The sequence below is a fragment of the Littorina saxatilis genome, linkage group LG6, assembly GCF_037325665.1.
Source record: "Littorina saxatilis isolate snail1 linkage group LG6, US_GU_Lsax_2.0, whole genome shotgun sequence".
Lineage (NCBI taxonomy): Eukaryota > Metazoa > Mollusca > Gastropoda > Littorinimorpha > Littorinidae > Littorina > Littorina saxatilis.
Window position 1 is genome coordinate 15,107,130 of NC_090250.1, and position 13,932 is coordinate 15,121,061.

The following is a 13,932-nucleotide window of genomic DNA, read 5'->3' on the forward strand; positions in this document are numbered from 1 at the left end:
AGTGTTGTTTCTCAGCAAAGGTTATCACGGGCGCCCGCGTTACGCGGTGCACATTACCCGACGCGACAAAAGAAACGCAACAAACTCACGCTCACACTTTTGCAAGTGATTTTATTTTTGTGGTCGTTTTTCACCTCTTGGACCCTACACGATTGTCTTTACCTGATTGAAATAATATATCTCCGCGATTTTGGTACGAAGCAGCTGTTCACACTTAAACCTTTTGGCTGCAGTCTTTACTTGTACACCATCCTAACACCATATTACAAAATGCATAAACAGAAAATCAAGACTACAAGTAATAACAAAATAATAATCAATATAATTAAGAAATAAAAGATAAAAACACGGGCTCTCATTCGACGGCCATAAAATAAATGCTGCACGAATCTGGTTTTTGTGTTTGTTGGTATACTTTTTTTTGGGTTTGTATTGTACAACGTGTTGAAAACGAAAACAAACAAAAAACCACTCGCGCAACAGTGTGCGCGGCGCATTTCTTCTGTAGGATACTGCACAACTGTAAACTTTCGAGACCTAGCCTAGAAAGATTGAAATGCAAATAGAACCTGTACCGGATTTGCTATGTGTCCCTGTGTAGTGTAAACGCAGGTAGGGTCTGCACGCTGCAGAGAATCTGAATGGGACTGTTTCCATATCCCAGGCACTGTGTAGCTTGTAGGCAAGAACCATCTGTACATTAGCTGGTGTCAAGAATTGTACATAGTACCGCCGATACTATAAACACACTTTCACAGCATCTCTGCGAGTACTAAACCTTGTGAAATTTGTATCTCCCTTGGTGTGTATTAATTTCATTTCGTGAGCTTTACATCCAAGGAAAAGAGATTTGACGTGGGTGGACCTCTTCAGAATTCGGTCAAAGATTCAATCCGAATACTTTCATCATGGCGCCAGAAAAGGACCCAGACGAGTTGAAGAAAGGATTTTGTTGGAAATTATGCCAGAGCAGACTCTGCCTGGTCTTGGTGTTCCTCGGAATGGCTGCCGGAATTGCAGTCTCGGTACCCATGGTCTTGCTGTCCAAGTCACTGCGAGAGAGGTTCGCCCCGGATATGAAATGGTGGCAGAAAACGATCGTCTACCAGATCTACCCCAGGTCATTCCAGGATTCTGACGACGATGGAGTGGGAGATCTTCGAGGTTTGTGTCTCCTGGCCTAATAAGAAATAGATAATAAAACAACATTAAAAAAGTAAACACCGAGTGTCATAAACATGCCCTAGTTATCAGTTATTTCAAAGCTGCAGAGATGGCAAAGGGTATAATTCTTGAAAGAAGTATAAGTTTGTGCATATCAGGGAATAACTTATTAGTGAAATTAAAAACTGTTGGGAATACTCTTTGCAAAAATACCGTCTTGAAAGTCCTTCTGTTCATAGTTCGGTTTGGGGTTTGAAATAAAGACACCATACACCAGGAATATCTTGCAATTAGCGTTTGAACGTTCGGTTATTCAACGCTGTGTTTGGGTAGTCTTTGCAGACTGTAATGTTAGTGTGTGTGTGCGTGTGTGTGTGTGTGTGTGTGTGTGTGTGTGTGTGTGTGTGTGTGTGTGTGATCTCCCTATTTTGCAGGAATAACGTCAAGGCTGGACCACTTTCAGTATCTGAACGTGAAGACGATCTGGCTGAGTCCATTTTACCCATCTCCCATGCGTGACTTTGGCTATGACGTCAGCAACTACGTTGACGTAGACCCAAAGTTTGGAAATCTCTCCGACTTTGATGACATGCTCAAAACTGCTCACGGCAAAGGTCTTTTACCATCATGGTCGTTAAAAATAAATAAAAACATGTTGCACCTTTATCTAAGCTTAATTATTTACCTGTTCCAATATTTCACCGAAGTTTGTGATCGTGCATATGTATTAGAGGTACATCATGACGATGGTAATGGTGCTGCTGCTGCTGCTGATGTTGATGATGATGATGATGATGATGATGATGATGATGATGATGATGATGATGATGATGATGATGATGATGATGTTGACTAGCTAATTAACACCCCCAAAACACCCACCAACCAAACAACCAAATAACCCGGCAGTCCTAACATAAAACGGCAAATAAGAAAGACATCAGAGGATGGTTGTATTTGGGATGTTGTTGCTGTTATTGTCGTTGACGCTGTTGCTGCTGTTGTTGCACCTGCGGCTGCTGTTGTTGTTCTTGTTGTTGTAGCTGCTTTCGTCGACGATTTTGATGTCGTACGTATTCGTTGTATTCATCGTCTTTTTGGTTTAATTTGTTAATCTGTCGACAGATCTGCGGGTGGTGATAGACTTTGTGGCCGGACACACGAGTTCGGATCACCCGTGGTTTCAGCTGAGTCAGAACAGAACGTCGCCTTACGAAGACTACTACATCTGGGCCAACGGGACAACGCTACCCAATAGAACTATCGTGGAACCCAGTAACTGGGTATGGCTTGTTGTTGTTGTTGTTGTTGTTGTTGTTGTTGTTGTTGTTTTTTTGTTTGTTGTTGTTCAAAACACAACAATCTATGTTGATATTGCTGTTCTTGTTGTTTTTGTTGTCAAAAACACAAGCTTTGCTGAGGTTTTTGTTGTTTTTGTTGTTGTTGTCAAACCACAAGCATTGCTTATGTTGTTGTTGTTGTTGTTGTTGTTGTTGTTGTTGTTGTTGTTGTTGTTTCCCTTGCACATAAACAGAAGAGTGGGATTTTGTTTTGCTTAATTAATTTCGTAACTGAAATCAGTGGAATTTTGTGAAACCATTTTTTTAATAATTCATTCTCAGCACAGAAAGCAGATTGGCTGTTGAGTTAAAGTGGAACCATGTTTTTATCACACGTCCGTGGCGTCACCCCGGACAAGATTTTTTTTTTTTTTTTTAGAAGTAAGAAGTGTGACAAGTGTTTAACAGATGTGAGCTTTTCATGACCTTGTGTCCCATCATTATGTGTAGCGAACATCTGAGATTGTTGTTGATAACGATAGAGTCATTTGAATTGTGTATTGTGTACGTGATTGTGTTGCATTTATTTAAAGTTGATTTGTTTTTAAATGTGTATTGTTGCTGTTTTTAAGATTATTATATTTAAGATTGATTTCTTAAGGCGCTAACGTTGTGTATTGTTGCTGTTATTAAGATCATTTTGCATTTTGGAAATAAATTCTATTGATTGATTGATTGATTGATGATTATATTTAAGATTGTAAGGCGCTTAGAACTATTTTAGGATTTGCGCCCTATAAATACCCTTATTCAAATCAAGAAAATTCATTGTTGAACGAAGCGCATAGCGCTGAGTTCAATAATTATTTTCGAGATTTGCTCTATAAATCCCTTAGTGCACTGGGATTGTTTCAATAACGATATTGTCAGTACCGCCAGAGAAAAAAGAAGATTCAAAACGCACATTTTGCTACGCGCATTTGAATAGGCATAACTGTGTGGTCAGGTGGTGTAAGATCTACTTTTGTATGGGCTGTCTCAAGTGTGTCGTGCTTTCGTCACACGCATTTTAATTTCTGTTGGTAAATTCCAGTGTAGCGTTAAGCTAAAAAGTGATGATCTTTCATAGAGACCTCATTTGAACTCGGAGAAAAAACTGTGCTCTTAGTTATGTGTGATTCGAAACCTTCAGCTCACTTCGACGGATTGACTGTGCAGAGTAGCGCCCCTTGAATTGACTCAAAGGAATGGTCGACGGTTAGCACATTTTCAAAATAAATGTGGTATGTTTCTCGTGTTGTATCTTCACTCATCGGGGAGTCTGGTACTAAATATGGACGGTAAGAATGCTCTGAACCCTACACGTATTATATCCCCATCGTTTTTTCGTTCACATTTGCCCAACATGTTAATTTGCTGAGCGGGGTGTATGTCGTCTGCTAGGCTAGGGCAATCGAACCACTGCAGTCTCATTTAAAAAAAAAATTGCTTGTCACGCTGCACTGAGTCTGCACGCATGAGGCAGGCTGGTAATAAATCTTATACATGGTAAGAACGTTCTGAACCCTACACGTTTTCGATTCAGATTGTTGTTGCCTTGAATGAAATAATATTTCGGAAACCATTCATTTACTGAACTGATGCAGTCGTATTTCAGAGTAGTCTGCTACGTATGACAGAGTCGATCGAGTCAGTCGACTTCGAAATGCTGGTCTAGCTGGTACGTCAAGTTATCGGAATAACACTTGTGTTTTCTGTTAGCCGCTGGGAATTGTATACTAACTCATCATTTGGTAATGTGGATAATAAGCTACATGCCACTAACACGGCATATGAGAAGAATCTATGCAAGTCGAAAATGAGATGAGACACAGCGGCTTCTATTTTTAGATCAGTGGGGTTCACTTTGGCACAGGCACATGCAATATGTCAGAAAAAAACACTTCTGCTTTAATTGAGCCGCAGGAAATTTATGGTCATTTGGTATTGTGGAGAATATAAGCTACATGTCATTAATTAATTCTGAGGATGAGAGTACAGTATCGCTTAGGCAAAGGGCGGAAGAATACGCTCTGTGGAAAAGTTAGCGCACTCCAAGAGTGCGCTAACAGTTTTAAGCGCATCGCCATTTGCCAATCAACTGGTTCACATCAGTCATGTGACACCAGTACTTACTGATAATTAGTATTACCTTCTTTACTTTACTGTGAGTGTGATACACCAAAATGTAAACTGTTGTAAACCCGGGAGCCACCATGTTACCTGAGAAACAGAACAAACTTGAATCGGCCCCGAATAGCCAAAAAGGTTGAGGAGACATGAAAAACCATCTTATCTCATAATCAAAAAAACAAGAAAGGTAGGTTGTTGGAACGTTTGTTATTGATAAAACAATACATTCACAGATATTTCGAACAAACACTAAATAACAAACGTTCCAACAACCTACCTTTCTTGTTTTTTAATTCTGAATTTTGGAACGTTGGCAGTCTCTTTGTTTTTGAATTTGCTCATCTTATCTCATATTAAAGTCTGGGCCGATCAGTGGTGCCTCACGTACGTGATCATTTACAACGGAAAGAAGAATCTCAATGTGATAATTATCAGAAAATCTTCTTCGCTTTATAATTCCTACCTTTTGGAACACCTACAACTTTGTTGGAAGGTTTTGTCCCTGAACATGCAACATTATACTTCGCAGAAAGGAGTTGATTTAAAAAAACTTTTTATTGCTTTGATTAAAACATTAGTTTCTTGTACATGTGCACAAAGCATATTAACAGACAAGAACAACACATTGGACGTGGTCAGCCCTTATTTACATACAATAGATGATATTACAACATCAATCAATCAATCAATCAATCAATCAATCAATCAATCAATCAATCAAAATAAGTCTGTTTGAGCCAGATCTTCAAACAACATGTGTTTTCAGATGTCAGTGTTTGGCAACAGTTCCTGGCAGTGGAGTGACGAACGACGGCAGTATTACTACCACGCCTTCCTGGCAAAACAACCAACGTTGAACTACAGAAACCCGACTGTTGTGGAAGAAATGAAGGTAGAGCAATGATGATGATGATGATGATGATGATGATGATGATGATGATGATGATGATGATGATGATGATGATGATGATGATGATGTTGGTGATGTGCTGCTGCTGCCGCTGCTGATCATTATTGGCTAATCAACCGACGACGACGACGACGACGATGATAATGATAAAAAACAACACACACTAATATGATTGACGAATTTGGTTTTGATTATCTGCTGGAGGAAGTAGATGTTTTGAAAAATAGGAAATGCAAATGGCGGCCATAATAATTTTTGTGTGGCTGATATCAACATGCAGGGGTACATGAGAACATAGACCAACTGTTGTTGTGATACCCTGTCCACTGTCTAGTTCCAATTATATAGTCACCGTATGTACCTTAATCGGATTTTTTTTAAAATGTATCCATTAGCAACTATCACGTGTCTGAACCAGTTATAAACAGTGAGCCTCATATCAAAGGAAAGTGCAGAGTCCTAATAGGAAACACAACGGTACCAAAATCAAATGTACTGGTCAAGAAACAAAGACGCAAGAAGCAATCGAAAACTGTGACTGTCGTACACACGTGTAACAGTTTAGTTTACCTTCACCTTACATATAAGCTAAGAGACTGAGGCCCGCAGTGGTATGCACGAGAAAGTTTCCAATTGGTTAGGAAGTACGTGCTGGTTGAAGCTGATATTTGTTTGAGATTTTCAACCAATCCGAAGCAGTGCTTGGGTTCCACCTATTTGGGAACTTTTTTTCGTGCACACCACCACCTGGGGCTGTTGTGCACGAAAAAGTGATCAACCGAGTTGGAGCTAGCTAGCCACTGGTTCGGATTAGTTGAACATCTCAAACAAATAGTAGCCGAAGAAATTACATGCAAACCTATATTTGAACTAATCCAGCGGCTGGCCGATGTGCAGTAGAAAGTTGCCAAATCAAGTCGTTCCCGCGGACCGTTTCACAATAGGAAAAGTCGATGCTCGGAAAGAACGCTACCAAGTTTGTGTGGGTTGTGGAATAACTTCTTCCCCGTGTTACCATTGGAACCCTGGGGCAAGCCCACAATGTCACGTGTAGCTTGCCTCAGTGTTTCGAAACTCGCATCTGCTGGTCAGCGTGCATTTCCCTCCGCGGGCCCTTCCTTCTGGAACTCCCTGCCGCTTGAGCTTCGCCAGAGCCCCTCTCTTGACGCGTTCAAGAGTAGGTTGAAGACTCAGTTCTTCCCGTAGCTGGCTGCGACTTTCATGTTCGACGTGATGTGTTGTGCCCCAAAAGACATTCTTGTGCTGTGCTCTGTGAGAGGTGTTTTCTTTGTGTTTGATATTATTTTGTTTGGACCTAGCTATTGATGTGTACATTGTTGTTAAACAGTTGTTTGTTGTATGTTTATCAGAGTTTGCTAGTGTGTGATAGGGTTAGTGTCCGTCCGTAGATGTTAGTTTCTTTGTTAGTCCTGTGTTGACAACTCTTCGACAAGCGCTTAGAACTGTACCCACGGAATACGCGCTATATAAGCTTCACATTGATTGATTGATTGTTTCTATACGGAAAAGTAAGGACAAACAATGGAAAGCATCTCGTCCACAACCCATCAAAACCCGATGGAGTCATTTCTCAACATCGACTGTTCTTGTTGTGTAACGGGTGGACCGACGTGCACAAGAAAGTTATCAACCACTTGATTGGCAACCTTCTAGGCATGGAGTTTGCTTGCAGAACGTGATACGGTTTTGGATGGATCGAGGGGTGGATGGGATTCGGGTGGACGCCATTCCTTACATCATGGTCAGTGAGGATTACTACCAAGACCAAGCCCGCAACTACACCGCCACGGCTGTGTGGGTGGGTGGGTGTGTATCTGTCTGTCCAAGTGTCGGTGTGTGTGTATGTGTGTGTGTGTGTGTGTATGTGTGTGTGTGGAGGGGGGGCGTGTGTGGGAGTGGGTAGGTGGGAGTGGGGCGTGTGTGGGGTGGGGGGTGGGTGGGAGTGGGGCTTGCGCGCGTGTGTATGTATGTGTGTGTGTGTGTGTGTGTGTGTGTGTGTGTGTGTGTGTGTGTGTGTGTGTGTGTGTGTGTGTGTGAGTGCTTTTTCCGCTGTTATTAACAAAAGTCCCCCCAAAAATATCGTCTTATATATCTCGCATCGGTTATAAATGTGCTTTTGGAAAGCAAGAACATCAACCTCCTGTTCTTCAGAACCTATAAAAGTTCAAATGGCCCTCTATGCATTAAATTTGGGAAATTCTCAGTGAAACATCTGTGGGTAGTCTTCTCTGTACAAAGCACGTGCATGCCCGCATTTTAATGTGGTCAGTGGTTTAATGCATGTTTTTGACTTTTCTAAATTTGAAGACTAAGCCGGCCTATTACATCACCAACCTTACCAAGAACGTACCCGACATTGGCGATATTGTAAAGGGTTGGAGAGAGGTTCTTGACTCCTACGAGGACTCTGATGATGATGACGACAAATCCAGGTAGGTTTTTGTCGTTGTATATATATATAACATGGGTTTCGTTTCTTTTCGGCTCCTCCACATTTGTTTTTGTTTAAGTTACCCTCATGTGTGTGTGTGTGTGTGTGTGTGTGTGTGTGTGTGTGTGTGTGTGTGTGTGTGTGTGTGTGTGTGTGCGCGTGCCTACTTGCGTGCGTGTTTGTGTGTATGTGTGTGTGTGTATTAGTTCGTGTGTGTATGTGCCTACGTGCGTGCGTGCGTGCGTGTGTGCGTGTGTGGGTGCGTACGTGTGTTTCTGTGTGTGTGTCAACCAGGATTCGTATTCGTACATAAACGGTCATACACGTATAATTCCACTCGTGCAAAAAACACGAGTGTACGTGGGAGTTTCAGCCCACGAACGCAGAAGAAGAAGAAGAAGTATTCGTACATAATATCGCTATGGAAAATAGCTAGCGCGAATAATGGATTGTTGTGTTTCTTGTGTTTCAGGTGAAATTCATGATTGCGGCATTGTGCGATCCTTATCACGTGTGATAATTATGTTTTAGATTTATGATCGTGGAATTGTACGATACACCGGAGGTACGGAATCGCTACTTTGAGTACGGAGCAGACATGCCCTTCAATTTTGACCTCGTGACCGCCCTTGACAATCACTACCAAGTGCACGGCAACTTTTGCGCCGCCATTTGCATTCGTGACGCCATCAACAACGTCTATGATAACCTCCCGAAAGGAAAATGGGCCAACTTTGTGGTATGTTAATCACGATTATTTCGCTTGCTGTTTAACTTATCCAGTCAGTCTGTGTGCCGGTCAGTCAGTCAGTTTGTTCGTGCTTCCGTTTGTCGTTTAACTTATTCAGTCAGTCTGTGTGCCGGTCAGTCAGTCAGTTTGTTCGTGCTTCCGTTTGTCGTTTAACTTATCCAGTCAGTCTGTGTGCCGGTCAGTCAGTCAGTTTGTTCGTGCTTCCGTTTGTCGTTTAACTTATCCAGTCAGTCTGTGTGCCGGTCAGTCAGTCAGTTTGTTCGTGCCTCCGTTTGTCGTTTAACTTATCCAGTCAGTGTGTGTGCCGGTCAGTCAGTCAGTTTGTTCGTGCTTCCGTTTGTCGTTTAACTTATCCAGTCAGTCTGTGTGCCGGTCAGTCAGTCAGTTTGTTCGTGCTTCCGTTTGTCGTTTAACTTATCCAGTCAGTCTGTGTGCCGGTCAGTCAGTCAGTTTGTTCGTGCTTCCGTTTGTCGTTTAACTTATCCAGTCAGTCTGTGTGCCGGTCAGTCAGTCAGTTTGTTCGTGCTTCCGTTTGTCGTTTAACTTATCCAGTCAGTCTGTGTGCCGGTCAGTCAGTCAGTTTGTTCGTGCTTCCGTTTGTCGTTTAACTTATCCAGTCAGTGTGTGTGCCGGTCAGTCAGTCAGTTTGTTCGTGCTTCCGTTTGTCGTTTAACTTATCCAGTCAGTCTGTGTGCCGGTCAGTCAGTCAGTTTGTTCGTGCTTCCGTTTGTCGTTTAACTTATCCAGTCAGTCTGTGTGCCGGTCAGTCAGTCAGTTTGTTCGTGCTTCCGTTTGTCGTTTAACTTATCCAGTCAGTCTGTGTGCCGGTCAGTCAGTCAGTTTGTTCGTGCTTCCGTTTGTCGTTTAACTTATCCAGTCAGTCTGTGTGCCGGTCAGTCAGTCAGTTTGTTCGTGCTTCCGTTTGTCGTGTTGATACATTGCTGTACAGTAATAGTCAGCATCATGTGATCGCTTTAGTTTGGTTTGCTTTGATGGTGAGTATTTTGCTTTTATTTCCAAAATGATAATGTGAGTTAGACCAATGTTTTTTTGTGGCTTTGTTTGTTTTCGTTGTTGGGGATCAATTTCGTCAGTCAACTTAAAACAAATCATTGTTTGCATTGATAGGAGTGGCTTGTGTCAAACATTACTCAATAATGGAACTGGATTGTGAGCTTTGAATTGTACAACGCTCCAGCTCTACAAAAATCCAAAAACAAATAGACTGCCAACGTTGCAAAATTCAGAATAAAAAATAAAAGCAAGGTATTTCAAAGGAACGTTTTAATGTGACAAAACCCGGCCGGGTCATACCTAAGACTTTAAAATTGGCAATCTAGTGGCTGCTCCGCCTGGCGTCTGGCATTATGGGGTTAGTGCTAGGACTGGTTGGTCCTGTGTCAGAATAATGTGACTGGGTGAGACATGAAGCCTGTGCTGCGACTTCTGTCTTGTGTGTGGCGCACATTATATGTCAAAGCAGCACCGCCCTGATATGGCCCTTCGTGGTCGGCTGGGCGTTAAGCAAACAAACAAACAAACAAATGTGACAAAACAAAACGATACGGTCACTGATCTTCGACCCAGCGGTCTTTGAAGTGGACAGACAGACGAACACTTATAATACCGAAAATAAACTCATCTGACAAATTGTCCAGAAGCTTGTTCCGAAGACACAAATGAGACTCAGAAGCAAGTCTCGGCTGTGTTTTCAGAACGAGCTTCTGGACAATGTGTCAGCTAAAGCTCAACATGAGCCCTCCCCTCTCCGGTAGCTCGGTTGGTAGAGCACTGATCGGAAGGTCGCAGGTTCGAATTCGGGCCGGGACGGACACGGGTAAACTGTATGTGCAGACCCAGAGACGGAACCCATGTCCCACCCCCGTGTCACCACAATAATGGCACGTAAAAGACCTCGGTCATTCTGGCATAAGTGCAGATAGCTAGCTGATACCACCTAACCACGTATACACTTTCTTTATCTCATCAAAAGCCGTGAGGGCGTAAAACTCATCATATAACGCATATCTTGTCCTAAGGAGGCAAACTAGTTAGCCTGTAGGATAGTAAGCATTCTCTCTTTGCCCTCTCCTTAGCTATCCAACCATGACAATCGCCGAGCGGCTTCGCGAATGGGCGAGCTTTACGTGGATGCTGTCAACATGGTGCTCCTGACCCTGCGAGGGACGCCCACCACCTACTACGGGGAGGAGATAGGCATGGAGGATATATTCGTCAGCTACCAGGACACTCAAGACCCCTTTGGGAAGAAATACGGACCCGTGAGTATAGAGCTGTGTCTGACGGGCGCAATGGCATAGTGGATAATTTAAAGCCGCCGGCCTCCCAAGCGGAAGGTTGCGGGTTCGAATCCCGGCCGCGCCTAGTGTTTTAAGGGTGGAGATTTGTACAATCTCCTAGGTCAACTTATGTGCAGATCTGATGGTGCCTTATCCCCCTTCGTGTGTACACGCAAGCACAAAACCAAGTGCGCACGGAAAAGATATTGTATTCAAAGTCAGAGTTTAGTGAGTTATAGAAACACGAAAATACCAAGCATGCATCCCCCGAAAGCGGCGTATGGCTGCCCAAATGGCGGGAGAAAAAGGTCATACACGTTAAAACCGTGGGAGTTTCAGCCCATGAACGAAGAAAAAGAATAGCTGTGTCTGAATCAGTAATGAGAGATCAGTGGAATGTTATTTAAAAACGCTTGGCATTTTGAGGAGTGGACTGTTTGCGGTGTTCACTGAAACACACAGAACAGAATTTAAATACAAAATAAATGAAAATAAATGTTTTCGATTCCCCGACGGACCCTACATCTTGTTTGACCTTCCCTAAAAATTATTTATTATACGATACAAATCGATTTTGGAGACTTTTCAAGGTTTGTCTTAGAGCTCGGGGCCCGGTAGCTCAGTTGGTAGAGCACTGGACTTGTGATCGAAAGGTCGCAGGTTCGAATTCGGGCCGGGACGGACACGGGTCAACTTTATGTGCAGACCCAGAGACGGAAGCCATGTCCCATCCCCGTGTCATCACAATGGCACGTAAAAGACCTTGGTCATTCTGCCATAAGTGCAGGTGGCTGAATACACCTAAACACGCAGACACCTGGGTAGCGCGACTCCGTTGCTGCTAGCTTTCCACTGGGAGGAAGCGACCCGAATTTCCCAGCGATGGGACAACAAAGTAATGAAAATGAAAATGAAATGAAAAAAAAATTCCGGCACATGAAAAGCAACATGGGGGAGTGACTTTTTTTTTCTTTTCTTTTTTGTGTGGGTATCGGAAACGAACATAATTATTGTTTTTTTGGCCTAATGGAGCAATGAAACGAAAATTCCGGAGATGTCTAGACAATGATTCCGTTTTAGGCCAGATATCAGGAGAAGTCGCGAGACCCAGAGAGATCCCCTATGCAGTGGGACGACAACAAGAACGCTGGTTTCACGAACTCATCCCACCCTTGGCTAGCCGTCCATCCAAACTACACGCACGTCAACGTGGAGGTATGGTACACCAACGACTTGTTTGTCTTAAACAAGGAATAATTAAATCTTCCAGCCAAGAAGCAAACAAGTCGACCTGGCAATTATGTCAGGACAGCAATATGCATTCCGACAATCACTGTCTCAGCACTTCTGTAAAGAAATATTAATGTGTTCAAGCTATTAACCATTTATATTCTAACGTCCACACAAAATACACGCTATATACAGACACACGTAAACAAAAGCGTTGCTTTTCGTTAAGAAATTACGGTTTCTTGTGGCTTTTCTTTGCAGTGGGAAAAGAACTCTACAAACACAACCACGCTGAAGGTGTACCGAGACTTGGCCATTTTGAGAGAGGAACCATCGCTGCAATACGGTCTTCTCAAATTTACTGACGTGAATCCCGACATCCTCTCCTACCTTCGCTCCGCTGAAGAACACCCCCATTTTCTCGTCGTCATCAATTTCGGGCAGGTTCCTGTCACGCATGATTTCCCCGGAGCACTTGTCAACCGGGGTCAAGGTCGGGTCAAGGTCGTGACCTCGCAGGCGGCGAACGAAGGACGATTTGCGAAGGACAGTTCTGTGCCCTTGACCCAGATAAAGTTGCAACCTGGGGACGGACTTGTGCTTGAGCTTGCGGAGAGCGGAAAGTGAATGTGACTCGATTTGTTTGTCTCGGCTTCGACGATTTTTGCTTTGTTGCCCATCCCCCCACCCCCCCCCCCCCCCCCCCCCATCCCCATCTCCCCCCACTTCACTCCGGCCCCACCCGCTTCCAATGAACTTCCTTGTAACAAGATCTGGAAGATCTGAACGTTCTTTAAATTTGAAATTTCTACCTTGTTGTTGCAGTTTCGACCTTGTTGTTGCAGTTTCGACCTTGTTGTTGAAATTTCTACCTTGTTGTTGCAGTTTCGACCTTGAAATGAGTTTTCTGACGGCAACTAATCTTTGTGTTTGTACATGTATTTTATCGTGCCAAAAATACACGTACACGACTGTGGAAGGAAACATTGGAAAGGAGCATTGTACATTCGTAAAACTATTGATGCTCGCGCAAACTGTCAAATTTAACGAGCATGTTTATCAATCACAGAACTCTTAGGGCAGATAGCGTGTTAATTTTGTTTGTTTTCAGTTTGTTGAGTACATTTTTTTTTGTTTTTTTTTTGAGTAGATTTCTGTTCTGAAACTATTTATAACCTACATGTACATATTGAGTATTATCAAGTACCTGATTCTTGTCGTAGTATTTACTGTATACATCCGTAGTTATTTAAAGCAATGGTAGGAGGTGGGTTGCTAGGAATTCACCCTGACTAGTTTTGTTTTCCCTTGTGGACATTTGATTATCACGTGTACTGTCATTTATTTGTAAGTGTAAGTTTAATAAAATACATGCTGAGGAAATGAACAAAACGTGACCCGATGTGTTTGTGTGTCGGTGTGTGTGTGTGTGTGTGTGTGTGTGTGTGTGTGTGTGTGTGTGTGTGTGTAAGTATTGGTGTGTTTGTGTGTCGGTGTATGTGTGTGCGTGCGTGTGCTTGCGTGTGTGTTCGTTTGTGTGTGTGTGTGTGTGTGTGTGTGTGTTGGTGTGTGTGTGTATGTGTAAGTATTGGTGTGTTTGTGTGTCGGTGTATGTGTGTGCGTGCGTGTGCTTGCGTGTGTGTTCGTTTGTGTGTATGTGTGTGTGTGTGAGT

The 13,932-nt window shown here is 43.0% G+C and overlaps 1 protein-coding gene across 2 annotated transcripts; it reads left to right on the top strand.

Annotated features, from left to right (window-relative positions):
• Nucleotides 1-15: 15 nt before the first annotated feature.
• On the top strand, nucleotides 16-12,960 carry LOC138968592 (alpha-glucosidase-like). 2 transcript variants are annotated; one of them, XM_070341184.1, is made up of 10 exons: nucleotides 16-1,164; nucleotides 1,599-1,778; nucleotides 2,290-2,447; nucleotides 5,383-5,508; nucleotides 7,220-7,345; nucleotides 7,855-7,979; nucleotides 8,510-8,717; nucleotides 10,826-11,011; nucleotides 12,122-12,244; nucleotides 12,521-12,960. In XM_070341184.1, the coding sequence occupies exons 1-10, from the start codon at nucleotides 909-911 to the stop codon at nucleotides 12,884-12,886; spliced, it is 1,854 nt and encodes a 617-aa protein (XP_070197285.1). In that variant the 5' UTR covers nucleotides 16-908; the 3' UTR covers nucleotides 12,887-12,960. The 2 variants fall into 2 exon arrangements, with proteins under 2 accessions (XP_070197285.1, XP_070197284.1); XM_070341183.1 differs by having other exon boundaries at nucleotides 20-1,164; nucleotides 12,110-12,244.
• Nucleotides 12,961-13,932: the final 972 nt, after the last annotated feature.

What these genes read in the sequence shown, in the direction of transcription:
- LOC138968592 (XM_070341183.1), top strand. Translation starts at nt 909, where the DNA reads ATGGCGCCAGAAAAGGACCCAGACGAGTTGAAGAAAGGATTTTGTTGG. An exon ending in CTGTTGTGGAAGAAATGAAG is followed by an intron (nt 5,509 to 7,219) that starts GTAGAGCAATGA and finishes GTTTGCTTGCAG; the next exon opens with AACGTGATACGGTTTTGGAT. An exon ending in GAAAATGGGCCAACTTTGTG is followed by an intron (nt 8,718 to 10,825) that starts GTATGTTAATCA and finishes CCCTCTCCTTAG; the next exon opens with CTATCCAACCATGACAATCG.